The sequence below is a fragment of the Hemitrygon akajei genome, unplaced genomic scaffold (genome assembly GCF_048418815.1).
Source record: "Hemitrygon akajei unplaced genomic scaffold, sHemAka1.3 Scf000190, whole genome shotgun sequence".
NCBI classification, from domain to species: domain Eukaryota; kingdom Metazoa; phylum Chordata; class Chondrichthyes; order Myliobatiformes; family Dasyatidae; genus Hemitrygon; species Hemitrygon akajei.
Window position 1 is genome coordinate 52,493 of NW_027332076.1, and position 27,962 is coordinate 80,454.

At 48.6% G+C, this 27,962-nt stretch overlaps 1 protein-coding gene across 1 annotated transcript; it reads right to left on the reverse strand.

The window, feature by feature from the left end:
- Window positions 1-394: 394 nt before the first annotated feature.
- LOC140724340 (scavenger receptor class A member 5-like) lies at window positions 395-27,955 on the reverse strand. Its single transcript, XM_073038794.1, has 5 exons — window positions 27,913-27,955; window positions 26,060-26,374; window positions 24,746-24,790; window positions 2,535-2,635; window positions 395-2,342 (listed from the first exon to the last, which is right to left on the reverse strand). The coding sequence occupies exons 1-5, from the start codon at window positions 27,953-27,955 to the stop codon at window positions 2,262-2,264; spliced, it is 585 nt and encodes a 194-aa protein (XP_072894895.1). The 3' UTR covers window positions 395-2,261.
- Window positions 27,956-27,962: the final 7 nt, after the last annotated feature.

Genomic DNA, 27,962 nt, shown 5'->3' on the forward strand with positions numbered 1-27,962 from the left:
CCACCGGTATCCCTCTCCAATCCACCTGGGCAAGCTGCCTCTGTACTTCCCTTTACTCCATTGCCATACTGATACATCTGAGTTATACTACCTCTCCGAGTTACAACATGAATTCAATCATATTATCATCACTACCTTCTTGTGGTTCCTTGATGTTAAGTTCCCAGGTAAGATCTGGGTTAAGCTCAACCATAACCTGCTCTAAAAAGCCATCTCGTAGGCTTTCAACAAATTCCCTCTCTTGTGTAACCCTTACCCAACAGGCTGGTATATGTCTAGGGGAAAAGGAGATCCAGCCACTCACCAACCCACCTCCCGTACACGCAGGTGCTGTAAGAATCGCGTTTATGTCTCACGCCCGCCAACAGTATCAAACCCACAACCAATACCGGTATGAAATACACTTTAAAGAGTTTACTAAAATTAAAAGAGTATTAGGCAATACAATATATATACATACAAGAAAAAAACAAAAGGCGCCAAGTTATCAAAGTTCTGTCAGTTAGTGCACTCGTTGGAGCTCAACCAGCGAACCATTCGACCCCTCATCGCTTGCCTCCGACTTCCACGTCTTCCACCTCGGACTCCCCGGTGGTCGTCCGAGCGCACGTCCACCTTCCTCGGCGTCTCCCTCCGGACTCCCCAAGCCCGCGCAACCCCTCCCCCAAGTTCCCAGCCTCACAAAACACAATAACATTCCCCATTGATTAACAAATGAATACAATTACCATATCAGCCATTCTAAAGCGAAACAACGGCGAGAGAAACATTTAACAGACAAAGAAACATCCCTACTCGTAACAAACCAAAGAAGCCCTTTTTAGTAACATACACAGGACATTGTACACCTGATTTTCCCAATCCCCTTGTATATTGAAGTCCCCATTACAATCGTGATATTAACCTTATTACGTACCCTTTCCAGGTCCCTTTGCAATCTCAACCCCACATCTTGGCTGCTATTTGGAGATCTATATACGAATCCCATAATGTTTTTTTACTGTTGCGTTTTGGTAACTCCACCCACAAAGACTGAGCATTCTCTGACTACGTTACCTCTTTCTAAAGATGTAATTCCATCTCTTACCAGCAGAGCCACACCACCACCTCTGCCTTCCTGCCTGTCCTTCCAATACAAAGTATATCCTTTGGCCTATAGAAGAACTATGGCCGTCTTTCAGCCACATAATGTCATACTGACCAATCTCGAATTGTGCCACGAGTTCATCCACATTATTCCGAATGCTACATGCATTTAAATACAGCACCTTCCGTCCTACCTCATCTTGTCTGCATTTGTACCCAATCATTGGCCAGTCGTTGCAGATCTTGCTGAATTCAACAGCAAGGCACAAAGATGTGTCCAGTTCTGGCTGGGCCATGATAGACTGTCCGTGGACACGACGAGAAGGTGGCTTGTCCTTCCTTACATTCATGTTACACCCATCATCTACTTGTAAACCTCCACCCTATCATACTGGCTCCCATCCCCCTCTCCTAGCTCTAGTAAACCTGCCCACAATGATACTGGTCCCCCTCTGATTCAAACACTTGTCATTAAAAAAAATTGGATAGATATATGGACAGGAAAGGAATGGAGGGTTATGGGCTGAGTGCAGGTCGGTGGGACTCGGTGAGAGTAAGCGTTCGGCACGGACTAGAAGGGCCGAGATGGCCTGTTTCCATGCTGTAATTGTTATATGGTTATATGCAGCCTGTCCCTTCTGTACGGGTCCCACCTGTCCTTCTGTATGGGTCCCACCTGTCCCAGAACAGGTCCCACCTGTCCTTCTGTACGGGTCCCACCTGTCCCAGAACAGGTCCCACCTGTCCTTCTGTACGGGTCCCACCTGTCCCAGAACAGGTCCCACCTGTCCTTCTGTACGGGTCCCACCTGTCCCAGAACAGGTCCCACCTGTCCCAGTACAGTTCCCACCTGTCCCAGAACAGGTCCCACCTGTCCCAGTACAGTTCCCACCTGTCCCAGTACAGGTCCCAATGATTCAGAAATCTGAATCCCTGCCCCTGCTTCAGCCATGCATTTCTCTGCCACCCCATTCTATTCCTATCCTCACTGTCGTGTGGCACAGGCAGCAACCTCGAGATTACTACCTTTGAGGTCCTGCTTCTCAACGTCCTTCCTAACTCCCTGTAGAGTGTGAGTGTGTGTGTGTGTTGGTGTTAATTCATGGGGAATGGTGAGTGAGAGGGTTCAATCTGTCCAGCAGGGAATCTGCTGTCTGGTGTGTACGGAGATCAGCTCAGCTCGTACTGTTCTCCTGCGAACTGACACGGACGTCCAGGACGTTGTTTCCTGGGAAGGAGGAGAGCAGCGTCTCAATCTGCGGGTGAAACAGAAATATTTATACATTAATATCCATTTTGCCACATTACAGCTTACAGTCAGACTCCCCACAGTTGCTGCGGGAAGGGATGGACGGGGGTGCGGGGGAACACTCAGTCCGTACACAGTATCTGATGGGCGGAGAGACGGAGGGATGTCATGGTGTCAGGAGTAGGTGAGGTTTACTAACCAGCTTTTCCAAAGCTTTTGTGACTGCCTCATCAGCTGGACAAAGTTCGCTGCCGATCAGGGTAAATGTAACCTCTCCAGCAATTCGTGTCTTCTGGAGGTCTGTGGAATGGAATCAGAGTTGTGAGCACAAACTGCTAAAACAAGAAGCCTTGGTCGTTGTTTCTGGATACGGGCAGGTTCCTGAACCTTTGAGATCTGGAGTAGAGCAGGGCTAGTGAAGGCTCTTGTTTTATTCCTCTCCATGGTCACTCCCTGACAACACTTTGTGTGTATTGCTCTGGATTTTATCCGAACGAGAGGAGGAGGCTGTACCTGGACCAGCATCCTTGCAGGGCTGTGTGTGCAGAGAATGCTGCTCTGAGAATCAAGATTGATTTTCTAGTTCACGTGTAAAGGTAACAAAATGATTTGCTGTTCCAGATCTGACAGCACACTAAAGGGTGAAGAACACAATAAATGTAAGGTAGTTTATATACAGATACTGTATGTCCATAAGGTGACACCAGGCACAGGGCTGTCGGTACAGAAGGTGACTGACAGGAGATGTTAAAGTAGTGCTGGTTGGGGGTGGAGGTGTTGATCAGCATCACTGCAGGGGAAAGGAACTGTTTCTGAATCCAGTATCTTGGTGTGGAGGCAATGAAGCCCCGTCTCTGATGGCAGTGGGACAAACAGGGTGGGCGGGACCCTTCATGATGTTAGAAACACAGAAAACCTACAGCACAATACAGGCCCTTCGGCCCACAAAGCTGTGCTGAACACGTCCCAAATCTGCAGCTGATCGGACATTCCAGAGGGCGATCAGCATCAGGAGCAGAGCACTGCAGATGAAGGGGCAAGTGGGGCAGCATTGTTTTGGAGCCGGCCAGTAGTGAGAGTACAGAAGGGGCAAGTGGGGGATCATTGTTTTGGAGTCGGCCAGTAGTGAGAGTACAGAAGGGGCAAGTGGGGATCATTGTTTTGGAGTCGGCCAGTAGTGAGAGTACAGAAGGGGCAAGTGGGGATCATTGTTTTGGAGTCGGCCAGTAGTGAGAGTACAGAAGGGGCAAGTGGGGAGGCATTGTTTTGGAGTCGGCCAGTAGTGAGAGTACAGAAGGGGCAAGTGGGGATCATTGTTTTGGAGTCGGCCAGTAGTGAGAGTACAGAAGGGGCAAGTGGGGATCATTGTTTTGGAGTCGGCCAGTAGTGAGAGTACAGAAGGGGCAAGTGGGGATCATTGTTTTGGAGTCGGCCAGTAGTGAGAGTACAGAAGGGGCAAGTGGGGATCATTGTTTTGGAGTCGGCCAGTAGTGAGAGTACAGAAGGGGCAAGTGGGGATCATTGTTTTGGAGTCGGCCAGTAGTGAGAGTACAGAAGGGGCAAGTGGGGGATCATTGTTTTGGAGTCGGCCAGTAGTGAGAGTACAGAAGGGGCAAGTGGGGGATCATTGTTTTGGAGTCGGCCAGTAGTGAGAGTACAGAAGGGGCAAGTGGGGATCATTGTTTTGGAGTCGGCCAGTAGTGAGAGTACAGAAGGGGCAAGTGGGGATCATTGTTTTGGAGTCGGCCAGTAGTGAGAGTACAGAAGGGGCAAGTGGGGATCATTGTTTTGGAGTCGGCCAGTAGTGAGAGTACAGAAGGGGCAAGTGGGGATCATTGTTTTGGAGTCGGCCAGTAGTGAGAGTACAGAAGGGGCAAGTGGGGATCATTGTTTTGGAGTCGGCCAGTAGTGAGAGTACAGAAGGGGCAAGTGGGGATCATTGTTTTGGAGTCGGCCAGTAGTGAGAGTACAGAAGGGGCAAGTGGGGATCATTGTTTTGGAGTCGGCCAGTAGTGAGAGTACAGAAGGGGCAAGTGGGGATCATTGTTTTGGAGTCGGCCAGTAGTGAGAGTACAGAAGGGGCAAGTGGGGCTCATTGTTTTGGAGTCGGCCAGTAGTGAGAGTACAGAAGGGGCAAGTGGGGATCATTGTTTTGGAGTCGGCCAGTAGTGAGAGTACAGAAGGGGCAAGTGGGGATCATTGTTTTGGAGTCGGCCAGTAGTGAGAGTACAGAAGGGGCAAGTGGGGATCATTGTTTTGGAGTCGGCCAGTAGTGAGAGTACAGAAGGGGCAAGTGGGGATCATTGTTTTGGAGTCGGCCAGTAGTGAGAGTACAGAAGGGGCGTGGGGATCATTGTTTTGGAGTCGGCCAGTAGTGAGAGTACAGAAGGGGCAATTGGGGATCATTGTTTTGGAGTCGGCCAGTAGTGAGAGTACAGAAGGGGCAAGTGGGGATCATTGTTTTGGAGTCGGCCAGTAGTGAGAGTACAGAAGGGGCAATTGGGGATCATTGTTTTGGAGTCGGCCAGTAGTGAGAGTACAGAAGGGGCAAGTGGGGATCATTGTTTTGGAGTCGGCCAGTAGTGAGAGTACAGAAGAGGCAAGTGGGGCTCATTGTTTTGGAGTCGGCCAGTAGTGAGAGTACAGAAGGGGCAAGTGGGGATCATTGTTTTGGAGTCGGCCAGTAGTGAGAGTACAGAAGGGGCAATTGGGGATCATTGTTTTGGAGTCGGCCAGTAGTGAGAGTACAGAAGGGGCAAGTGGGGATCATTGTTTTGGAGTCGGCCAGTAGTGAGAGTACAGAAGGGGCAATTGGGGATCATTGTTTTGGAGTCGGCCAGTAGTGAGAGTACAGAAGGGGCAAGTGGGGATCATTGTTTTGGAGTCGGCCAGTAGTGAGAGTACAGAAGGGGCAATTGGGGATCATTGTTTTGGAGTCGGCCAGTAGTGAGAGTACAGAAGGGGCAAGTGGGGATCATTGTTTTGGAGTCGGCCAGTAGTGAGAGTACAGAAGAGGCAAGTGGGGCTCATTGTTTTGGAGTCGGCCAGTAGTGAGAGTACAGAAGGGGCAAGTGGGGATCATTGTTTTGGAGTCGGCCAGTAGTGAGAGTACAGAAGGGGCAAGTGGGGATCATTGTTTTGGAGTCGGCCAGTAGTGAGAGTACAGAAGGGGCAAGTGGGGATCATTGTTTTGGAGTCGGCCAGTAGTGAGAGTACAGAAGGGGCAAGTGGGGATCATTGTTTTGGAGTCTGCCAGTAGTGAGAGTACAGAAGGGGCAAGTGGGGAGGCATTGTTTTGGAGTCGGCCAGTAGTGAGAGTACAGAAGGGGCAAGTGGGGAGGCATTGTTTTGGAGTCGGCCAGTAGTGAGAGTACAGAAGGGGCAAGTGGGGATCATTGTTTTGGAGTCGGCCAGTAGTGAGAGTACAGAAGGGGCAAGTGGGGATCATTGTTTTGGAGTCGGCCAGTAGTGAGAGTACTGAAGGGGCAAGTGGGGATCATTGTTTTGGAGTCGGCCAGTAGTGAGAGTACAGAAGGGGCAAGTGGGGATCATTGTTTTGGAGTCGGCCAGTAGTGAGAGTACAGAAGGGGCAAGTGGGGATCATTGTTTTGGAGTTGGCCAGTAGTGAGAGTACAGAAGGGGCAAGTGGGGATCATTGTTTTGGAGTCGGCCAGTAGTGAGAGTACAGAAGGGGCAAGTGGGGATCATTGTTTTGGAGTCGGCCAGTGAGAGTACAGAAGGGGCAAGTGGGGATCATTGTTTTGGAGTCGGCCAGTAGTGAGAGTACAGAAGGGGCAAGTGGGGATCATTGTTTTGGAGTCGGCCAGTAGTGAGAGTACAGAAGGGGCAAGTGGGGATCATTGTTTTGGAGTCGGCCAGTAGTGAGAGTACAGAAGGGGCAAGTGGGGATCATTGTTTTGGAGTCGGCCAGTAGTGAGAGTACAGAAGGGGCAAGTGGGGATCATTGTTTTGGAGTCGGCCAGTAGTGAGAGTACAGAAGGGGCAAGTGGGGATCATTGTTTTGGAGTCGGCCAGTAGTGAGAGTACAGAAGGGGCAAGTGGGGATCATTGTTTTGGAGTCGGCCAGCAGCGAGAGTACAGAAGGGGTAAGTGGGGATCATTGTTTTGGAGTCGGCCAGTAGTGAGAGTACAGAAGGGGCAAGTGGGGATCATTGTTTTGGAGTCGGCCAGTGAGAGTACAGAAGGGGCAAGTGGGGATCATTGTTTTGGAGTCAGCCAGTAGTGAGAGTACAGAAGGGGCAAGTGGGGATCATTGTTTTGGAGTCGGCCAGTAGTGAGAGTACAGAAGGGGCAAGTGGGGATCATTGTTTTGGAGTCGGCCAGTAGTGAGAGTACAGAAGGGGCAAGTGGGGATCATTGTTTTGGAGTCGGCCAGTAGTGAGAGTACAGAAGGGGCAAGTGGGGATCATTGTTTTGGAGTCGGCCAGCAGCGAGAGTACAGAAGGGGTAAGTGGGGATCATTGTTTTGGAGTCGGCCAGTAGTGAGAGTACAGAAGGGGCAAGTGGGGATCATTGTTTTGGAGTCGGCCAGTGAGAGTACAGAAGGGGCAAGTGGGGATCATTGTTTTGGAGTCAGCCAGTAGTGAGAGTACAGAAGGGGCAAGTGGGGATCATTGTTTTGGAGTCGGCCAGTAGTGAGAGTACAGAAGGGGCAAGTGGGGATCATTGTTTTGGAGTCGGCCAGTAGTGAGAGTACAGAAGGGGCAAGTGGGGATCATTGTTTTGGAGTCGGCCAGTAGTGAGAGTACAGAAGGGGCAAGTGGGGATCATTGTTTTGGAGTCGGCCAGTAGTGAGAGTACAGAAGGGGCAAGTGGGGATCATTGTTTTGGAGTCGGCCAGTAGTGAGAGTACAGAAGGGGCAAGTGGGGATCATTGTTTTGGAGTCGGCCAGTAGTGAGAGTACAGAAGGGGCAAGTGGGGATCATTGTTTTGGAGTCTGCCAGTAGTGAGAGTACAGAAGGGGCAAGTGGGGATCATTGTTTTGGAGTCGGCCAGTAGTGAGAGTACAGAAGGGGCAAGTGGGGATCATTGCTTTGGAGTCGGCCAGTAGTGAGAGTACAGAAGGGGCAAGTGGGGATCATTGCTTTGGAGTCGGCCAGTAGTGAGAGTACAGAAGGGGCAAGTGGGGATCATTGTTTTGGAGTCGGCCAGTAGTGAGAGTACAGAAGGGGCAAGTGGGGATCATTGTTTTGGAGTCGGCCAGTAGTGAGAGTACAGAAGGGGCAAGTGGGGATCATTGTTTTGGAGTCGGCCAGTAGTGAGAGTACAGAAGGGGCAAGTGGGGATCATTGTTTTGGAGTCTGCCAGTAGTGAGAGTACAGAAGGGGCAAGTGGGGATCATTGTTTTGGAGTCGGCCAGTAGTGAGAGTACAGAAGGGGCAAGTGGGGATCATTGCTTTGGAGTCGGCCAGTAGTGAGAGTACAGAAGGGGCAAGTGGGGATCATTGCTTTGGAGTCGGCCAGTAGTGAGAGTACAGAAGGGGCAAGTGGGGATCATTGTTTTGGAGTCGGCCAGTGAGAGTACAGAAGGGGCAAGTGGGGATCATTGTTTTGGAGTCTGCCAGTAGTGAGAGTACAGAAGGGGCAAGTGGGGATCATTGTTTTGGAGTCGGCCAGTAGTGAGAGTACAGAAGGGGCAAGTGGGGATCATTGTTTTGGAGTCGGCCAGTGAGAGTACAGAAGGGGCAAGTGGGGATCATTGTTTTGGAGTCAGCCAGTAGTGAGAGTACAGAAGGGGCAAGTGGGGATCATTGTTTTGGAGTCGGCCAGTAGTGAGAGTACAGAAGGGGCAAGTGGGGATCATTGTTTTGGAGTCGGCCAGTAGTGAGAGTACAGAAGGGGCAAGTGGGGATCATTGTTTTGGAGTCGGCCAGTAGTGAGAGTACAGAAGGGGCAAGTGGGGATCATTGTTTTGGAGTCGGCCAGTAGTGAGAGTACAGAAGGGGCAAGTGGGGATCATTGTTTTGGAGTCGGCCAGTAGTGAGAGTACAGAAGGGGCAAGTGGGGATCATTGTTTTGGAGTCAGCCAGTAGTGAGAGTACAGAAGGGGCAAGTGGGGATCATTGTTTTGGAGTCGGCCAGTAGTGAGAGTACAGAAGGGGCAAGTGGGGATCATTGTTTTGGAGTCGGCCAGTAGTGAGAATACAGAAGGGGCAAGTGGGGATCATTGTTTTGGAGTCAGCCAGTAGTGAGAGTACAGAAGGGGCAAGTGGGGATCATTGTTTTGGAGTCGGCCAGTAGTGAGAGTACAGAAGGGGCAAGTGGGGATCATTGTTTTGGAGTCAGCCAGTAGTGAGAGTACAGAAGGGGCAAGTGGGGATCATTGTTTTGGAGTCGGCCAGTGAGAGTACAGAAGGGGCAAGTGGGGATCATTGTTTTGGAGTCGGCCAGTAGTGAGAGTACAGAAGGGGCAAGTGGGGATCATTGTTTTGGAGTCGGCCAGTAGTGAGAGTACAGAAGGGGCAAGTGGGGATCATTGTTTTGGAGTCAGCCAGTAGTGAGAGTACAGAAGGGGCAAGTGGGGATCATTGTTTTGGGTTCGGCCAGTAGTGAGAGTACAGAAGGGGCAAGTGGGGATCATTGTTTTGGAGTCGGCCAGTAGTGAGAGTACAGAAGGGGCAAGTGGGGATCATTGTTTTGGAGACGGCCAGTAGTGAGAGTACAGAAGGGGCAAGTGGGGATCATTGTTTTGGAGTCAGCCAGTAGTGAGAGTACAGAAGGGGCAAGTGGGGATCATTGTTTTGGAGTCAGCCAGTAGTGAGAGTACAGAAGGGGCAAGTGGGGATCATTGTTTTGGAGTCGGCCAGTGAGAGTACAGAAGGGGCAAGTGGGGATCATTGTTTTGGAGTCGGCCAGTAGTGAGAGTACAGAAGGGGCAAGTGGGGATCATTGTTTTGGAGTCGGCCAGTAGTGAGAGTACAGAAGGGGCAAGTGGGGATCATTGTTTTGGAGTCGGCCAGTAGTGAGAGTACAGAAGGGGCAAGTGGGGATCATTGTTTTGGAGTCGGCCAGTAGTGAGAGTACAGAAGGGGCAAGTGGGGATCATTGTTTTGGAGTCGGCCAGTAGTGAGAGTACAGAAGGGGCAAGTGGGGATCATTGTTTTGGAGTCAGCCAGTAGTGAGAGTACAGAAGGGGCAAGTGGGGATCATTGTTTTGGAGTCAGCCAGTAGTGAGAGTACAGAAGGGGCAAGTGGGGATCATTGTTTTGGAGTCGGCCAGTAGTGAGAGTACAGAAGGGGCAAGTGGGGATCATTGTTTTGGAGTCGGCCAGTGAGAGTACAGAAGGGGCAAGTGGGGATCATTGTTTTGGAGTCGGCCAGTAGTGAGAGTACAGAAGGGGCAAGTGGGGATCATTGTTTTGGAGTCAGCCAGTAGTGAGAGTACAGAAGGGGCAAGTGGGGATCATTGTTTTGGAGTCGGCCAGTGAGAGTACAGAAGGGGCGTGGGGATCATTGTTTTGGAGTCAGCCAGTAGTGAGAGTACAGAAGGGGCAAGTGGGGATCATTGTTTTGGAGACGGCCAGTAGTGAGAGTACTGAAGGGGCAAGTGGGGATCATTGTTTTGGAGTCGGCCAGTAGTGAGAGTACAGAAGGGGCAAGTGGGGATCATTGTTTTGGAGTCAGCCAGTAGTGAGAGTACAGAAGGGGCAAGTGGGGATCATTGTTTTGGAGTCAGCCAGTAGTGAGAGTACAGAAGGGGCAAGTGGGGATCATTGTTTTGGAGTCAGCCAGTAGTGAGAGTACAGAAGGGGCAAGTGGGGATCATTGTTTTGGAGTCGGCCAGTAGTGAGAGTACAGAAGGGGCAAGTGGGGATCATTGTTTTGGAGTCGGCCAGTGAGAGTACAGAAGGGGCAAGTGGGGATCATTGTTTTGGAGTCGGCCAGTAGTGAGAGTACAGAAGGGGCAAGTGGGGATCATTGTTTTGGAGTCGGCCAGTAGTGAGAGTACAGAAGGGGCAAGTGGGGATCATTGTTTTGGAGTCGGCCAGTAGTGAGAGTACAGAAGGGGCAAGTGGGGATCATTGTTTTGGAGTCGGCCAGTAGTGAGAGTACAGAAGGGGCAAGTGGGGGATCATTGTTTTGGAGTCAGCCAGTAGTGAGAGTACAGAAGGGGTAAGTGGGGATCATTGTTTTGGAGTCGGCCAGTAGTGAGAGTACAGAAGGGGCAAGTGGGGATCATTGTTTTGGAGGCGGCCAGTAGTGAGAGTACAGAAGGGGCAAGTGGGGATCATTGTTTTGGAGTCGGCCAGCAGCGAGAGTAGGAGCGTCAGGCTTTCTGACTCAAGAGGCTGATGCCAGAGAAACAGGTTAGAAGATTTGGACTTGGTTGCCCATTGTACAGTGCGGGCAGGATAGAAGATATGACAGTGCGATGCTCGTCCAGTTGGATGTGGGAATTCATGGAACCTGATAGTCTCCCTGATTATTACCCTTGTAGGAAGTTCCTGAAAGACCGCATTAAGGAGCTGGAGCTGGAGTTGGACAAATATAGAATAATCCAGGAGGCAGAGCATAATCTTTAACCACACCAGCTTAAAGACTGTGTTCCCCAAATTCCTGCAATATGTGGATTTCAAAACCAGGGGAGATAACACACTGGACTTTGTTTATACAAACACACCACAGGCAGACAAAGCAGCCCCCCGCCCCCATCTTGGCCACTCTGACCACATATCTGTCATGTTAATACCAGCATATAAACCGCTGCTTAAACGTGTGAGAGCAGAGGAAGGACAGATAAGGGTCTGGCCAAAAGAAGCAGCCTCAGCACTACAAGCCTGTTGTTTGCACACAGACTGGGTGGGACATATTCAAGACAGCAGCCTCCTATGATGACCATATAGACATTGAGGAGTATGTGGAGGCAGTGATCAGCTACATAGCCAAATGCACAGAGGATGTCACTGTGATGAAAACCTTCACCGCACGTGGTTATAAAAAGCCATGGATGACAACAGAGGTGCGTTCACTACTGAAGGCCCGTGACACAGCCTACAGATCGGGGGACAGGAGTGCACTTCGCTCAGCCAGGTCTGCGCTTTCACCAGGGATCAGGAAAGCGAAAAGGGCCTACGCGGGCAAAATACACGGACACTTCTGTGACACAGGTGACACCAGACGGATGTGGCAGGGAATTAAAGCTCTGACAGACTACAAGATCAGGCAGAAAACTGATGACAACGATGCCTCTCTTCCAGACAGGCTTAACAATTTCTTTGCACGCTTCGAAGCATCAAACACTACAGCAAGGGGGAGAGCCAGTCCCTTCTTACCATCTGACCAGCCAGCTCCAATCATTGATTCAGAGCAAACACGGAGGACCCTTGCCAGGGTTAACCCACGAAAAGCGGGAGGTCCCGACAACATCCCTGCACGTGTGCTCGAGGGATGTGCTGATGTATTAGCAGATGCCCTGACAGACATTTTCAACATCTCCCTTAGTCCCCAGATGCTTCAAAACCTCCACAATCATCCCTGTAGCAAAGAAATCAGTTGTAGCCTGTCTGAATGATTACCGTCCCGTTGCCCTGACCCCCATAGTGATGAAATTTTTTGAACGGCTTGTCAAGCCTCATATCACAGCCAGCCTCCCCTCATCGCTGGATCCTCTACAGTTTGCTTATCGTCCAAATCGCTCTACGGAGGACGCAATATCCACCACACTGCACACAGTTCTCTCTCACTTGGACAACAAAGACACTTATGCCAGAATCCTGTACATTGATTTCAGTTCAGCGTTCAATACCATCATCCCGCAGAGACTAGCGGAGAAACTGTCGCTGCTTGGCCTTAACACTGCCATGTGTCGCTGGAGTCTGGATTTCTTGACAGAGAGACCACAGTCAGTCCATGTTGGCAGGAACATCTCTGACTCCATCACACTGAGCACTGGATCCCCACAAGGCAGTGTGCTGAGCCCATTGCCGTTCACACTGCTAACACACGACTGTGCTTGGATCATTGGAACCTTTTCTGGGGAAGTGGTGACTGAAGGGGAACCGATATCCTGATGGGGAGGTTTGAGAAATGCTCTTAGGGAGGGTTTAAACTAGATTTGTAGTGAACCAAAGTGAAGAGGCAGAGGATGGGCTGATGATGGAGCAAAGAACCACTCAGCCAGATGGTTTGACATGCATCTACTTTAATGCAAGGAGTATCATGAGCAAGGTGGATGAACTTAGAGTGTAGATCAATATGTGGAACTATGACATTGTGGCCATTACAGAGACTTGGATGTCTCGGGGGCAGGAGTGGCTGCTGAGTGTGCCGAGCTTTAGATGTTTCACAAAGGATGGAGGGAGGCAGAAGAGGTGCGGGAGTGTATCACAGCTGCAGAAAAGGAGGAAGTCACGGAGGGATTGTCCACTGAGTCGTTGTGGGTGGAAGTCAGAAACAGGAAGGGGGCAATAACTTGACTGGGTATTTTTTATAGACCCCCCCAATAGTACCAGGGACATCGAGCTGCAAATAGGTAGACAGATTCTGGAGAGGTGCAATAATCTTATATTCTATACCTCTAGAAATGAATGCCAACATTGCATTCACCTCCTTCACCATCGACTCATCCTGGAGGTTAACCCTTAGGGTATCCTGCATCGGATTAGATGTACCCCAGGCTACTGTGGGAAGCGAGGGAGGAGATTGCTGAGGCTCGGGCAATGATTTTTGCATCATCAATAGCGATGGGAGAGGTACCAAAGGATTGGAAAGTTGCAAACGTTCCCTTGTTCAAGAAAGGGAGAAGAGACAACCCAGGAAGTTATAGACCAGTGAGTCTTACTTCAGTGGTGGGCAAGTTTTGGAGAAGATCCTGAGATCATAAGACCATAACATATAGGAGCAGAAGTAGGCCATTCAGCCCATTGAGTCTGTTCCACCATTCAATCATGGGTTGATTTAATTCTTCCAGTCATCCCTACTCCCCTGCTTTCCCCCATACACTTTGATGCCCTGGCTAATCAAGAACCTATCAATTTCTGCCTTAAATACACCCATTGACGTCCTCCACAGCTGCTTGTGACAACAAATTCCACCGATTTACCACCCTCTGACCAAAGTAATTTCTCTGCATCTCAGTTCTAAAAGGACGTCCTTCAACCCTGAAGTTGTGCCCTCATGTCCTAGAATCCCCTACCATGGGAAATAACTTTGCCATATCTAATCTGTTCATGCCTTTTAACATTTGGAATATTTCTATGAGATCCCCCTCATTCTCCTGACCTCCAGGGAACACAGCCCGAGAGCTGCCAGACATTCCTCATACAGTAACCCTTTCATTCCTGGAATCATTCTCGTGAATCTTCTCTGAACTATCTCTAATGTCAGTATATCCTTTCTAAAATAAGGAGCCCAAAACTGCACACAGTACTCCAAGTGTGGTGTCACGAGTGCCTCATAGAGCCTCAACATCACATCCCTGCTCTTATAGTCTATACCTCGAGAAATGAATGCCAACATTGCATTCGCCTTCTTCACCACCAACTCAACCTGGAGGTTAACCTTAAGTGTATCCTGCACAAGGACTCCCAAGTCCCTTTGCATCTCTGCATTTTGAATTCTCTCCCCATCTAAATAATAGTCTGCCCGTTTATTTCTTTCAAAGTGCATGACGATACACTTTCCAACATTGTATTTCATTTGCCACTTCTTTGCCCATTCCCCTAAACAATCCAAGTCTCTCTGCAGGTTCTCTGTTTCCTCAACACTACCCACTCCTCCACCTACCTTTGTATCATCAGCAAATTTAGCCACAAATCCATTAATACTGTAGTCCAAATCATTGACATACATTGTAAAAAGCAGCTGTCCCAACACCGAACCCTGTGGAACTCCACTGGTAATCAGCAGCCAGCCAGAACACGATCCCTTTACTCCCACTCTCTGTTTCTGCCGATCAGCCAATGCTCCACCCATGCTAGTAACTTCCCTGTAATTCCATGGGCTCTTATCTTGCTAAGAAGCCTCACGTGTGGCACCTTGTCAAAGGCCTTCTGAAAATCCAAGTACACCACGTCTACGGCATCTCCTTTGTCCACCCTGCTTGTAATTGCAGTGGGTTTGTCAGGCAGGATCTTCCTTTCGGGAAACCATGCTGAGTTTGGCCTATCTTGTCATGTGCCTCCAGGTACTCTGTAATCTCATCCTAACAATCGATTCCAACAACTTCCCAACCACTGATGCCAGGCTAACAGGTCTATAGTTTCCTTTCTGCTGCCTCCCACCCTTCTTAAATAGCGGAGTAACACTTGCAATTTTCAAGTCATCTGGTACAATACCAGAAGCTATCAACCTTGAAAGATCATCATTAATGCCTCCACAATCTCTCCAGCTACTTCATTCAGAACCTGAGGGTGCATTCCATCGGGTCCAGGAGATTTATCCACCCTCAGACCATTAAGCTTCCTGAGCACCTTCTCAGTTGTAATTTTCACTACACAAACTTCACTTCCCCGACACTCCTGAATGTGCGGTACACTGCAGATGTCTTCCACTGTGAAGACTGATGCAAAATACGCATTCAGTTCCTCTGAGAGGCAGGATTTATGAGCATTTGGACGCTTTGCACGCTTTGCGTCCATGCTGGGTTGAGCGTAAAGCTAGCAACTCAGCCTCACAAAAAAAAAACCAGACAGACGCTGAAGAAACAGGAAGGTTGCAGCCTGATGCGCCACAAGGCGCACAGAGGAATGACACCAAAATTTTGTTTATTTATTGAGATACAGCGCAGAATAGGCTCTTCCGGCCCTGTGGTGAGCAGCGCCATCCAACCATCCTCTGATTTAGCCTAGCCGAATCACGAGACATAATATGATCAGGGATAGTCAGCATGGCTTTGTCAAGGACAGGTTGTGCCTTACGAGCCTGATTGAATTGTTTAAGGCAGTAACAAAACACGTTGATGAAGGTAGAGCAGTGGGTGTAGTGTATATGGATTTCAGCGAGGTATTTGATAAGGTTCCCCATGCAAGGCTCGTTCAGAAAGTAAGGAGGGATGGGATCCAAGGAAACATTGCTTTATGGATCCAGAACTGGCTTGCCCACAGAAGGCAAAGCGTGGTTGTAGACGGGTCATATTCTGCATGGATGTCGGTCACCAGTAGTGTTCCACAGGGATATGTTCTGGGATCCTTACTCTTCGTGATTTTTATAAAATACCTGGATGAGGAAGTTGAAGGGTGAGTTAGTAAGTTTGCTGATGACACAAAAGTTGGAGGTGTTGTGGATAGTCTGGAGGGTTGTCAGAGGTTACAGTGGGACATCATAGGATGAAGAACTGGGCTGAGAAGTGGCAGATGGAGTTCAATGCAGATAAGTGTAAAGTGGTTCATTTCGGTTGGTCAGATTTGAAGATAGAGTATGATATTAATGGGAAGACTCTTGGCAGTGTGAAGGATCAGAGGGATCTTGGGGTCTGAGTCGATAGGACTCTCAAAGCTGCTGCGCAGGTTGATTCTGTGGTTAAGAATGTGTACAGTGTATTGGCCTTCATCAATCGTGGGATTGAGTTTAAGAGCCGAGAGGTAATGTTGCAGCTATATTGGACCCTGGTCAGACCCCACTTGGAGTACTGTGCTCAGTTCTGGTCACCTCACTACAGGAAGGATGTGGAAACTATAGAAAGGGTGCAGAGGAGATCTACAAGGATGTTGCCTGGATTGGGGAGCATGCCTTATGAGAACAGGTTGAGTGAACTCGGTCTTTTCTCCTTGGAGCGATGGAGGATGAGGGTGACCTGATAGGGGTGTACAAGATGATGAGAGGCATTGTGGACAACCAGAGGTTTTTTCCCAGGGCTGAAATGGCTACCATGAGAGGGGCATGGCTTAAGGTGCTTGGAAGCAGATACAGAGGGGTTGTCAGGGGTAAGTTTTTCACACAGAGAGTGGTGGGTGTGTGGAATGCACTGCCAGCGAAGGTGGTAGAGGTGGGTACAATAGGGTCTTTTAAGAGACTCTCAGATAGATACATGGAGCTTAGAAAAACAGAGGGCTATGCAGAAGGGAAATTCTAGGCAGTTTCTAGAGTAGGTTACGTAGTTGGCACTACATTGTGGACCGAAGGGGCTGTAATGTGCTGTAGGTTTCTGTATCACTGGGATTAATATGGACCAGGACTATATCACCCACCCCTTGAAGAATGCTGTGGACCTGATGTGAGATATCCATGACCTTGGCACTTGGGAGTAGACGTACCATCCCGGTGCCTCATGGAATCTGCTGTCTGCTCCTCTCACTGTGGAACCCCCTTCCCTTCCGAGCCCGGTCGCTGCAGCTTCCCTCTGCGAGGTATTCCCTTCACCCCACAACAGTATCCAAAGCGATGTTATTGAGGGGAATGGCCGCCAATTCCCTTTCCCTCTGACAGCCATCTAGGTACCTGTCCCCGACAACTTAGGAGTGACTACCTCTCTCTGTTTCATATCTATCACCTCCTCATTCTCCCGTATGAGCCAAAGATATCAAGCTGCAGCTCCCGTTCCTTAACACAGCCTCTTGGTGAACTTTGTGCAGATGTAGGTATCATATGACAGGAGGTCCCATATCTCACAAGGAATGTACCACTACCTCTGGACCTGTGATTAGCATACTGGCCATGTACTAACAGAAAAGAAAATTTACTAGAAACTTTCTTACTTGCTTACTTACCCCACCCCGGCTTGCCCAAGCTAGACCACTCTAACAATGCCCCTCTCCAACCATGGTCACTCTGCTCACACTTCCCTGCTGAAAAGAAGCTAAAAGCTCCTGAGCTCTTTTTACACCTTGTGCTGTGTCACTAACAAACAATTTCTTGCACTGATTTCAGCCAGTGAAAAAGAAACTGAAAGCTCCCGAGCTGTTTCACCCACGACCAAACTCACTGATGACGGCTCCCCGTAAAGCTGGTAACTCCAGAGCTCTTTTAAAGCCTCATGCTGGTTCACCAAAGAACAACTTCTCGTGCTGATCTCAGCTTTCTGAGGAGGCTGGCTCCAGTGCAAGGCAGCGGCCAGTGATAGTAGGCCTGGTTGCCAGGATTGGAGCAGGAACAGCCATTGAAATGTCATTCATTTCAGCACTCAAGGCTTAACCGTTAGGGAGGGTGAAGACGATGTGCTTTGCATCTGGGCACTGAGGGAAGGCCGGGACTGGTAGCTCAGTGTTCGACTGTACAGTGTGGGTCAGCAAGAAGGGGCAGTTGTCCTTTTACATAGAGAGGATGTAACAGTGGTGCTTAGGGTCAATGTTCCCAGGGAAATCGTTCAGTGAGGCCACATGGGCAGAACTTACACACAAGCAGGGGAGGGTCTCTGATGAGAGGTGTCACAATAGTCAGAGTACATAGAATACTACTGTCCAGTACATGTTGTGCCAACCCTCCAACCTACTCCAAAATCATTCTAACCCCTGCCTCCATTTTTCTATCATCTACATGCCCATCTATGAGTCTCTTAAATGTCCCTGGTGTATCTGTGTCAACTCCAGTCCTGGCAGCACGTTCCATGCACCCACCTCGCCTAGACATCTGCCTAGATCTTCCTCCAATCACCCTCAAATTCATTTCCACCCTGGGAAAATGGCTCTCCCTGTCCACTCGATCTATGTCTCTTATTATCCTGTGCACCTTATCAAGTCACTTCTCGTCCTCCTTCGCTCCAGAGAAAAGCCCAGCTCCCCCATCCTTTCCTCATAAGCCGTTCTCCTTAATCCAGGCAGATGCTGCCGACTCGCCTCTGCACCCTCTCTAAGGCTTCCACGTCCATCCGATAATGAGGCGACCAGAACTAAACACAATACTCCAAGTGTGATCTGCCAGGGTTTTATTGAGCTGCAACATTACCTCACAGCTCTTGAACTCAATCCCCCGATGAATGAAGGCCAACACATCATACTCCTTAACAGCTCCATCAACTTGTGTGGTAGCTTTGAGAGGTCTATGGATGTGGACCCCAAGACACTAATTAAGAGTAAAAGGATGGTCATGGAGAGAGCAGGGTCCTGTCAAGGGATCAGCAGAGCTACCTATGTTTTGAGCCACAGATGATGTTTGGAGCCAAAGGTGAACGTTTTGCCTGAGTTTAGTGAGGAAAAAACCTCAGTTGCTCAGTCGATGAGGGGAAGAAGTGGAGATGATTTGGAGGACACTCATATTACCCCAGAGGAGGTATGTGCAGCATTAAAGTGGCCAGGGCCTGACTGAGTGCACCCTTGGGTGTCGGGAGGCTGAAGAAGGAATTGTGCAGCCCCGTGCATAGATCTTGGCTTCACTGCCAGCCCCTGAAGACCGGAAGGTGGTTGGTGTTGTTCTATGTTTAGCAAGGGTAGCAAGAACAAACCAGATCAGTCAGATCGACGTCAGTGGTGAAGAAGTTACAGAGGGAATTCTATGGAACAGGATCTACCGGCCTTTGGATGGGCGACTTCACACACGCAAACCCATGCTGACTCCTGCTAATAAGATCAAAGGAGCAGAATGCTGAATCCGTCTGGGTCGGGATTAGGAATAGTCCAGGGAAATAAAATCACTGATGGGAGTTGTGTGTCGGCCACTGAATAATAACATTACGGTGGCCCAGGCATTAATCAGAGTAATATTTGAGGCATGTAAGAATGGGACAGCAGTTATCGTGGGGGACTTTAACTTGCACATAGATTGGGTGAATCGAGTTGGTTGAGGCAGTCTTGAGGAGGACTTAATAGAATGCATCCTTGATGGCTTTCCGGAACAGCCTGTTACTGAACCTGCAAGGGAACGTGCTATCGTAGATCTGGTCCTGTGCAATGAGACAGGTAAAATCAGCAATCTGGTCGTTGGGGATCCTCTTGGGAAGAGTGACCACGATTTCTCATACAATTGAAGGGTGCAATAGTTCGAACTAAACCCTTCTTCTTCGGCTGTCCGTCGATTTTCGATGATGACTGAGGCCGCCTGGGCAAGATTTATGGAAGACCAGCAGTTGCCCAAGCTGCAAGTCTCCCCTCTCCACACCACCGATGTTGTCCAAGGGAAGGGCACTAGGCCAATACAGCTTGGCACCAGTGTCGTCGCAGAGCAATGTGTGGTTAAGTGCCTTGCTGAGGCTCGAACTAGCGACCTTCAGATCACTAGACCAACGCCTTAACCATTTGGCCATGTGCCAAGTGGGTCTAAAACCAGTGTATTATGTATAAAAAATGGAGACCACAATGGGATGAGGGAGGATTTGGCTAGTGTAGACTGGAAACACAGGTAATATGGTGGTGTGGTTGAGGAACAGTAGAAGAGATTTTTCACGGTGCTCAACAAAAGTATATTCCAGTTAAAAGCAGGGACAGTGAGGGTGGGGAGAGACAGCCATCGATAACCAAGGAAATAAAGGAAGGCATCAAACTAAAAGCTCGTGCGCACAAAGTTGCCAAGAGTAGTGGGAAAGTGGAAGATTGAGAAAACTTTAAGAAGTAGCAAAGAACCACTACTAAAGAAAGGGAAGATAGATTATGAAAATAAACTAGCACAAATATAAAAATGAATTCAAAAAGTTTTTATCATTACATAAAGCAGAAAAGGGTGGTCAAAGTGAATGTGGGTCTCTTGGGGGATGACAAGCGGGAATTGATATTGGATTCAGAAAAGGATGTAGGCAAAAGGCAGGTAACTACAGGACAGTTAGTTTAACATCTGTAGTTGGGAAAATGCTTGAAGCTATCATTAAAGAAGAAATAATGAGGCATCTGGAAAGAAATGGATCCATCAGGCAGATGCAGATGGATTCAGCCAAGGCAGGTCCTGTTTGACAAACTTACTGGAGTTCCTTGAGGACATAAGGAGCACAGTGGATAGAGGGGAGCAGATGTACATTGTTTACCTGGATTTCCAGAAGGCGTTTGATAAGATGCCACATAAAAGACTTAATCATAGAAAAGGATGCACAGATTTGGCGGTGATGTATTAGCATGGATAGAGGACTGGTTAACCAATAGAGAGCAGAGAGTTGGGGTGATGTATTAGCATGGATAGAGGATTGGTTAACCAATAGAAAGCAGAGAGTTGGGGTGATGTATTAGCATGGATAGAGGATTGGTTAACCAATAGAGTGCAGAGAGTTGGGGTGATGTATTAGCATGGATAGAGGATTGGTTAACCAATAGAAAGCAGAGAGTTGGGGTGATGTATTAGCATGGATAGAGGATTGGTTAACCAATAGAAAGCAGAGAGTTGGGGTGATGTATTAGCATGGATAGAGGATTGGTTAACCAATAGAAAGCAGAGAGTTGGGGTGATGTATTAGCATGGATAGAGGATTGGTTAACCAATAGAGTGCAGAGAGTTGGGGTGATGTATTAGCATGGATAGAGGATTGGTTAACCAATAGAAAGCAGAGAGTTGGGGTGATGTATTAGCATGGATAGAGGATTGGTTAACCAATAGAAAGCAGAGAGTTGGGGTGATGTATTAGCATGGATAGAGGATTGGTTAACCAATAGAAAGCAGAGAGTTGGGGTGATGTATTAGCATGGATAGAGGATTGGTTAACCAATAGAGTGCAGAGAGTTGGGGTGATGTATTAGCATGGATAGAGGATTGGTTAACCAATAGAAAGCAGAGAGTTGGGGTGATGTATTGACATGGATAGAGGATTGGTTAACCAATAGAAAGCAGAGAGTTGCAATACATGGGTGTTACTCTTTTGGCAATCAGTGGTGAGCGGTGTGTCGCAGGGGTCAGAGCTGGGCCAGCAACTGTTCACGATGTACATTAACAAGTCTGGAAGAGGGGGCTGAGTGTACTGTATTTAAGTTTACTGATGATACTAAATTGAGAGGAACTTGTGCAGAAGATACGGAGAGTTTGCAAAGAGGTAGGTTAAGAGAGTGGCAAAGGTCTGGCAGATGGAGTTGTAAACATTGGTAAATATGAGGTCATCCACTCTGGAAGGAAAAATGGAAGAGCAGATTATTATTTTAATGGTTAAAACTGCAGCATGCTGCCGTGCAGAGGGACTTGGGAGAGCTTGTTCATGAATCACAGAAGTTTGGTTTGCAGGTGCAGCAGGTTATCAAGAAGGCAAATGGGACGTTGGCCTTCATTGCTGGGGGGATTGGATTTAAGAGCAGGGGGTTATGCTGCACTGTACAGGGTTCTGGTGAGGCCACATCTGGAGTACTGTGTGCAGTTCTGGTCTCCTTACTTGAGGAAGGATATACTGGCTTTGGAGGCGGTGCAGAGGAGGTTCACCAGGTTGAATCCAGAGACGAGGGGGTTAGACTATGAAGAGAGATTGATGGCCTGGGACTGTACTCACTGGAATTCAGAAGGATGAGAGGAGATCTTATAGAAATGTATAAAATTATGAAAGGGATAGATAAGATTAAGGCAGGAAAGTTGTTTCCACTGGTAGGTGAGGCTTGAACTGGGGGACATAGCCTCAGGATTTGGGGGAGCAGATTTAGGATGGTGATAAGGAGGAACTACTTTTCCCAGAGAGTGGTGAATCTGTGGAATTCTCTGTCTAACCAATCAGTGGAGGCTACCTCAGTAAATATATTTAAGACAAGATTGGATAGATTTTTGCATTGTAGGGGAATTGAGGGTTATGGGGAAAGGGCAGGTAGATGGAGACGAGTTTACAGACAGATCAGACATGATCTTATTGAATGGTGAAGCAGGCCAGGTGCCCTTCTCCTGCTCCTATTTCTTATGTAATATCAGTCAGCATACAGTGCCTATAAAAAGTATTCAACCCCCCATTCCCCAGAAGTTTTCCTGTTTTATTGTTTTACAACACTGAATCACAGTGGATTTAATTTGACACTGATCAACAGAAAAAGACAGTTTTGTGTCAAACTGAAAACAGATCGCTACAACATGATCTAAATTAATTACAAATACAAAATACTGTTTGCACAAGCATTCACCCCCTTTAACATGACACACCAAATCGTCACTGCTGCAGCCAATTGGTTTTGGAAGTCACTTAATTAGTTCAATGGAGTTAAAGTGCAGTCAAGGTGTCTCGATTGATTGTAGTAAAAATACACCCTCTATCTGGAAGGTCCTGGCAAAAACCACACCATGAAAGACAAAAGAACATTCCAAGCAACTTTGCACAAGTCAGGAGATGGATACAAGAAAATTTCCCAGTCACTGATTATCCCTTGGAGTACAGTACAGTCAATCATCAAGGAATGGAAAGAATATGGCACAACTGTAAATCCACCTCGAGCAGGCTGTCCTCAAAAACTTGAGTGACCGTGCAAAAAGAGACTTGTGAGGGAGCCACCGAGAGACCGATGACAACTTTGAGGAGTTACAAGCTTCAGTGGCTGAGATGGGAGCGACTGCGCATGCAACAACTGTTGCCCTGGTGCTTCACCAGTCGCAGCTTTATGGGAGACTGGCAAAGAGAAAGCCACTGTTGAAAAAAACTCATAAAATCTTAGCTAGAGTTTGCCAGAAGGCGTGTGGGAGACTCTGATGTCAGCTGGAAGAAGGTTCTATGCTCTGATGAAACCAAAATTAAGCTTTTTGACCATCAGACTAAGCGCTATGTTTGGTGTAAGCCAAGCACCACACATCATCAAAAACACCATCCCTGCTGTGAAGCACGGTGGTGGCTGCATCACGCTGTGGGGATGCTTCACTCTAGCTGGCCCTGGAAGAGGGTAAAATGAATTCAGCAAAATACAGGGGAATCCTGGAGGAAAACCTGATGCAGTCAGCAGGAGAACTGCGAATTGAGAGAAGATTAGTTTTCCAGGAAGACAATTACCCCAAGCATAAAGCCAAAGCTACACAGGAATGGCTTAAAAACAACAAAATTAATGTCCTGGAGTGGCCAAGTCAGAGACCAGACCTCAATCCAATTGAGAATTAGTGGTTGGACTTGAAAAGGGCTGTTCACTCACAATCCCCGTGCAATCTGACAGAACTTGAGCAGTTTTGTAAAGAAGAATGGGGAAAATTGCAGTGTCCAGATGTGCAAAGCTGAGAGAGACCCGTCCACACAATCTCAAGGAATCAATTATTTTATGTTTTATATTTGTAATTAATTTAGATCACTTTGTAAAGATCTGTTTTCACTTTGACATGAAAGAGTATTTTTCTGTTGATCAGTGTCAAAAAAAGCCAAATTAAATCTGTTGTGATTCAATGTTTTAAAACAATAAAACGTGAAAACTTCCAAGGCGGGGTGGGTGGGGGGGGGGAATGAATAAGGTTTGCAGGCACTGTATTTGGCTGATAAAGCTGTTTAGTATACTGGTGTCCTTCTGCTCTAGTGGTCGACAACCCGTCGATTGCGATCGACTGGTCCATCTTTGAGACTTTCCCAGTAGATCCCGAAAAAAATGAAAAAGAAATACACAAATACTGTTGAGGGATTGTTTCCGGGTTGCGGGGTTTTAGTTCCGTTCTTTCTGCCCGGTGCGCATGCGTGTAGCCCCCCCGCCATGCGCAGGTCGAATACACGCGAGGTCATCAGTCTTTTAAACGCAGTGACACCCTCGCGCCAGGGATCACTGGTTGGCCTCGGGTAACCAGCCGGCTCGCGCAGCCGGTGAGAAGCATCAATGCTACTGGCCTGGAGCGCGGACAGATGGGCACTACCTCTAAACCTGTTTAGCACACCGAATGTTCGTGGGAACCCGGTGCTAAAATATTCGTAGACGACCTAATTCGTAAGTATCAGATAGATCCTGCGGGGGGGCGGGCGCTCACCCTGTCACACTCCTCGCTCGGTCGGTCAGTCGCTCTCTCCGGACTGCGACCGCAGCGGCCCCGGCACGGGAACAGCCGCACCTGGCCAAGGCGTCTGGCAGCGTGCGTGCGGGCGGGAGGCTGTCTAATGAGGCAATGAAGCACTCAAAACTGCTTGAGCCCAAGCACTTAGAGACAAACCCATTTAGTTTTTTCAGCAGAAAAAACATGAGCAAGCGGGACAGCAGCTAAGTACTGAGAGCCACGAAAACTAAATTGTGGAATAGACTGGACGTAAGGAACCTCCTTTGAGTATCGCTGTATTCCGGTCGTGTTTAACCCCCCCACCGTCGGCCGGTCTGCAAGAATATTGTCAATATTAAACCGGTCCGCGGTGCAAAAAAAGGGTGGTGACCCCTGGTGTTCATACATTATTTGTACTTCCAGGTTGCGGGGTTTAACTTCCGGTCTTTTCAGTCCCGGTGCGCGTGCGTGTGACTAACTGATTTGGGGTTGATCTTGCCTTTCACTAAGGCCGAGGTAGGGGATTTCGGGCTTAAAATGGTTGGTGACCACTACTCTACTCTAAGGCTGTGCCCTCTGGTCCCAGACTCTCTGACGATAGGAGACATCGGCATAGGAGTTATACGGTGAATGTAACCAGCAATGTCAGCACAATTGGTCGACAAAGCCCTGATGCTCAGCAGGCTCACACTCCAGCCCAGCCCGCTTACCTCGATCGCTCAGGCAGGTTTTCTGGGAGTGGTTCCTAATGTGACCTGAAATAAAAAGGGAGAGAGACATGAGTGTCCACAGCCTGCCTCACTGAGTGGTCCTGGGCTTGACCAGCTCCTCAGTTTCAGATACCCCAAAGACACAGAGTCACACAGCATGGAAGGGGGCTAACTGTAAGCGAGTCCAATCTGCCCGCATTTGGACATGGCCCTCTAAACCTCTCCGACCATGTAGTTATCCAGATGGCTTTTAAACATTGCTAATCTGCCCATCTCAGCCACTATGTTGTTGCAAACACACACCGCCCTCTGTGTGAGGAAGAGCCCCTGATGTCCCTTTTAAACCTCTTGCCTCCTATCGTAAACCTACGCTGTCTTGTTTTTGCCTACCCTTCCCTGGGGAAAGGAGTGTGTGTTCACCCTGCCTCTGCCACTCAAGATCATATCTACCTCTATCAGGTCACCTTTCAATCTCCCAAATAAAGTTCAGGTCTGCAATCTCTCTTGGTGACTCAGGCTCCCGAATCCTGGCAAATCCGTGTGGACAGTGGGAGAGGGGGTACAGGTAGCGCAGAGATATCTTTGATAAAAATATGACATTCCACCCTCATTTTTCAAAACTACAAGGAATACACATACAGAGACATCAAATATTCCTCAGACATTAACCCTTTCATACCCAGACTCATTCTCATCAACCTCCTCGGAAACCACCGCAACGTCAGCACATTCTTTCTCTGATATGGGTCCCAAAACTGCTCACAATACTCCAAACGAACAGCATTACATCATGGCTTGAATATTCTGGACCTCTTCAAATTAATATTGGGGAATCCAACACAAGTCCTTTTACAGCTCTGAGTTTTTGAATTTTCTTTGTTAGAAAATAGTCTCCACCTTTACTCCTTCCAGCAAGGTGCACGGCCATACACTTTCCTGCACTGGTTTCTATCAGCCACTTCGCCCATTCACTGAATCTGTCCAACCAAGCCCTTCTGCAGACCCCCTGCTTTCAAAACTAGCAGCCCCTACACCTATCTCAGTTTGATCTGCAAACTTGGCCACAAAGCTTTCCCGATATATTTTCTGAAGTTCTCCCCTCATCTGCAGACAATAACACAAATGTTGTCATGCACGTCTCCCCTCATCTGCAGACAATAACACAAATGTTGTCATGCACGTCTCCCCTCATCTGCAGAGGGGAGCCCTTTACTCGGGAAACAAAGACCCGGGACGGGATGACAATCTCTGAGAAACACAAGAATGGAAGTTGAGCCCACACACACGAGAGGGGAACTGCCCACCCACACTCACCTGTGCAGGAGACTCCAGCGTCCTCTGCGTGGGAGCAGTTATTCACCCCCCATGGGCTGGCAGGGCACTGGTCGAGAGCAGGCTCTGTCCCATTACACTTCACCCCATCCAGCCAGATCTTCCCAGTGCCCTCTCCGTAGGAGGCATCTGTTGTTACCGACCCAGGTTTCCCACAGTTCAAAATCCTGCAGACCACGTCCGCTTCACTCTTATTCCAGCTCCTGCCACAGACGGTGCCCCAGGTAGAGTTATGATAGACCTCGACTCTCCCAGAGCACATGTTGTTCCCGTTCACCAGCCGGACAGGGACCGGGCCTGGAACAGAGGTGGGACGGGGGGGGGGGGGGCTCCAGTTAGTTCACTCCTGGTAATGTACCTATTTTTCTTCAAAATAGCCAGCCGGTTAGCTAGAACACAGAATATTACAGCACACTACACACACTTGGCCCATGATGTTAATGCCTTCCAAGTTCATCTCACATAACCCTCCATTTTTCGGTCATTCCTGTAATGTCCCTAATGTGTCTATCTCTACCACCACCTCTGACAGCACATTCTATACATCCTCCACTCTCTGTGTAAAACCTGACCTCTGACTACACCCCAGCCCACCCCAATACCCACCCTAAACTTTCCTCCATCACCTTAAAATTATTTCCTCATGTGAGTCATTTCTGTTCAGGGACTGTTGCCTCCCCCGGAGGGTTGTTCCCAGCCTGCACCAGTATGCAAAGCGGTAAACACGAGGAAATCTGCAGATGCTGGAAATTCAAACAACACACACAAAATGCTGGTGGAACACAGCAGGCCAGGCAGCATCAATAGGGAGAAGCACTGTCGACGTTTCAGGCCGAGACCCTTCGTCAGGACTAACCGAAAGGAAAGATAGTAAGAGATTTAAAAGTAGGAGGGGGAGGGGAAAATGCGAAATGATAGAAGACCGGAGGGGGTGAGGTGAAACTGAGAGCCAGAAAGGTGATCGGCAAAAGGGATACAGATCTAGAGAAGGGAAAGGATCATGGGACAGGAGGCCGAGGGAGAAAGAAAGGGGGAGGGAAGCACCAGAGAGAGATGGAGAACAGGCAAAGTGATGGGCAGAGAAAAAAAACTAAATACATCATATATATTGGTGAGACCTGACGCAGACTGGGAGACCGTTTTGCTGAACACCTACGCTCTGTCCGCCAGAGAAAGCAGGATCTCCCAGTGGCCACACATTTTAATTCCATATCCCATTCCCATTCTGATATGTCTATCCATGGCCTCCTCTACTGTCAAGATGAAGCCACACTCAGGTTGGAGGAACAACAACTTATATACCGGCTGGGTAGCCTCCAACCTGATGGCATGAACATTGACTTCTCTAACTTCCGTTAATGCCCCTCCTCCCCTTCTTACCCCATCCCTGACATATGTAGTTTTTTTTTCTCTGCTCATCACTTTGCCTGTTCTCCATCTCCTTATGGTGCTCCCCTCTCCCTTTCTTTCTCCCTAGGCTTCCTGTCCCATGATCCTTTCCCTTCTCTAGATCTGTATCCGTTTTGCCAATCACCTTTCTGGCTCTCAGCTTCACCCCACCCCCTCCGGTCTTCTCCTATCATATCGCATTTTCCCTTCCCCCGCCTACTTTCCAATCTCTTACTATCTTTCCTTTCGGTTAGTCCTGACGAAGGGTCTCGGCCCGAAACATCGACAGTGCTTCTCCCTATAGATGCTGCCTGGCCTGCTGTGTTCCACCAGCATTTTGTGTGTGTTGCTCCAAAGCGGTATGCTTATTATTGAATGGGACAACCACAGTGGTACACTTACTGTCTGCCTATTCCCTTTCCCTCTCCTCACAGACACCCAGGTACCTGCCTCCTGCAACTTAGGGGCTTCTATCCTCCATCTCCTCATTCTCCCG

What these genes read in the sequence shown, in the direction of transcription:
- LOC140724340 (XM_073038794.1), bottom strand. Translation starts at nt 27,955, where the DNA reads ATGAGGAGATGGAGGATAGAAGCCCCTAAGTTGCAGGAGGCAG. An exon ending in CGCTGGAGTCTCCTGCACAG is followed by an intron (nt 24,791 to 26,059) that starts GTGAGTGTGGGT and finishes TTTTTATTTCAG; the next exon opens with GTCACATTAGGAACCACTCC. An exon ending in AACCTGCCTGAGCGATCGAG is followed by an intron (nt 2,636 to 24,745) that starts GTAAGCGGGCTG and finishes TCCATTCCACAG; the next exon opens with ACCTCCAGAAGACACGAATT.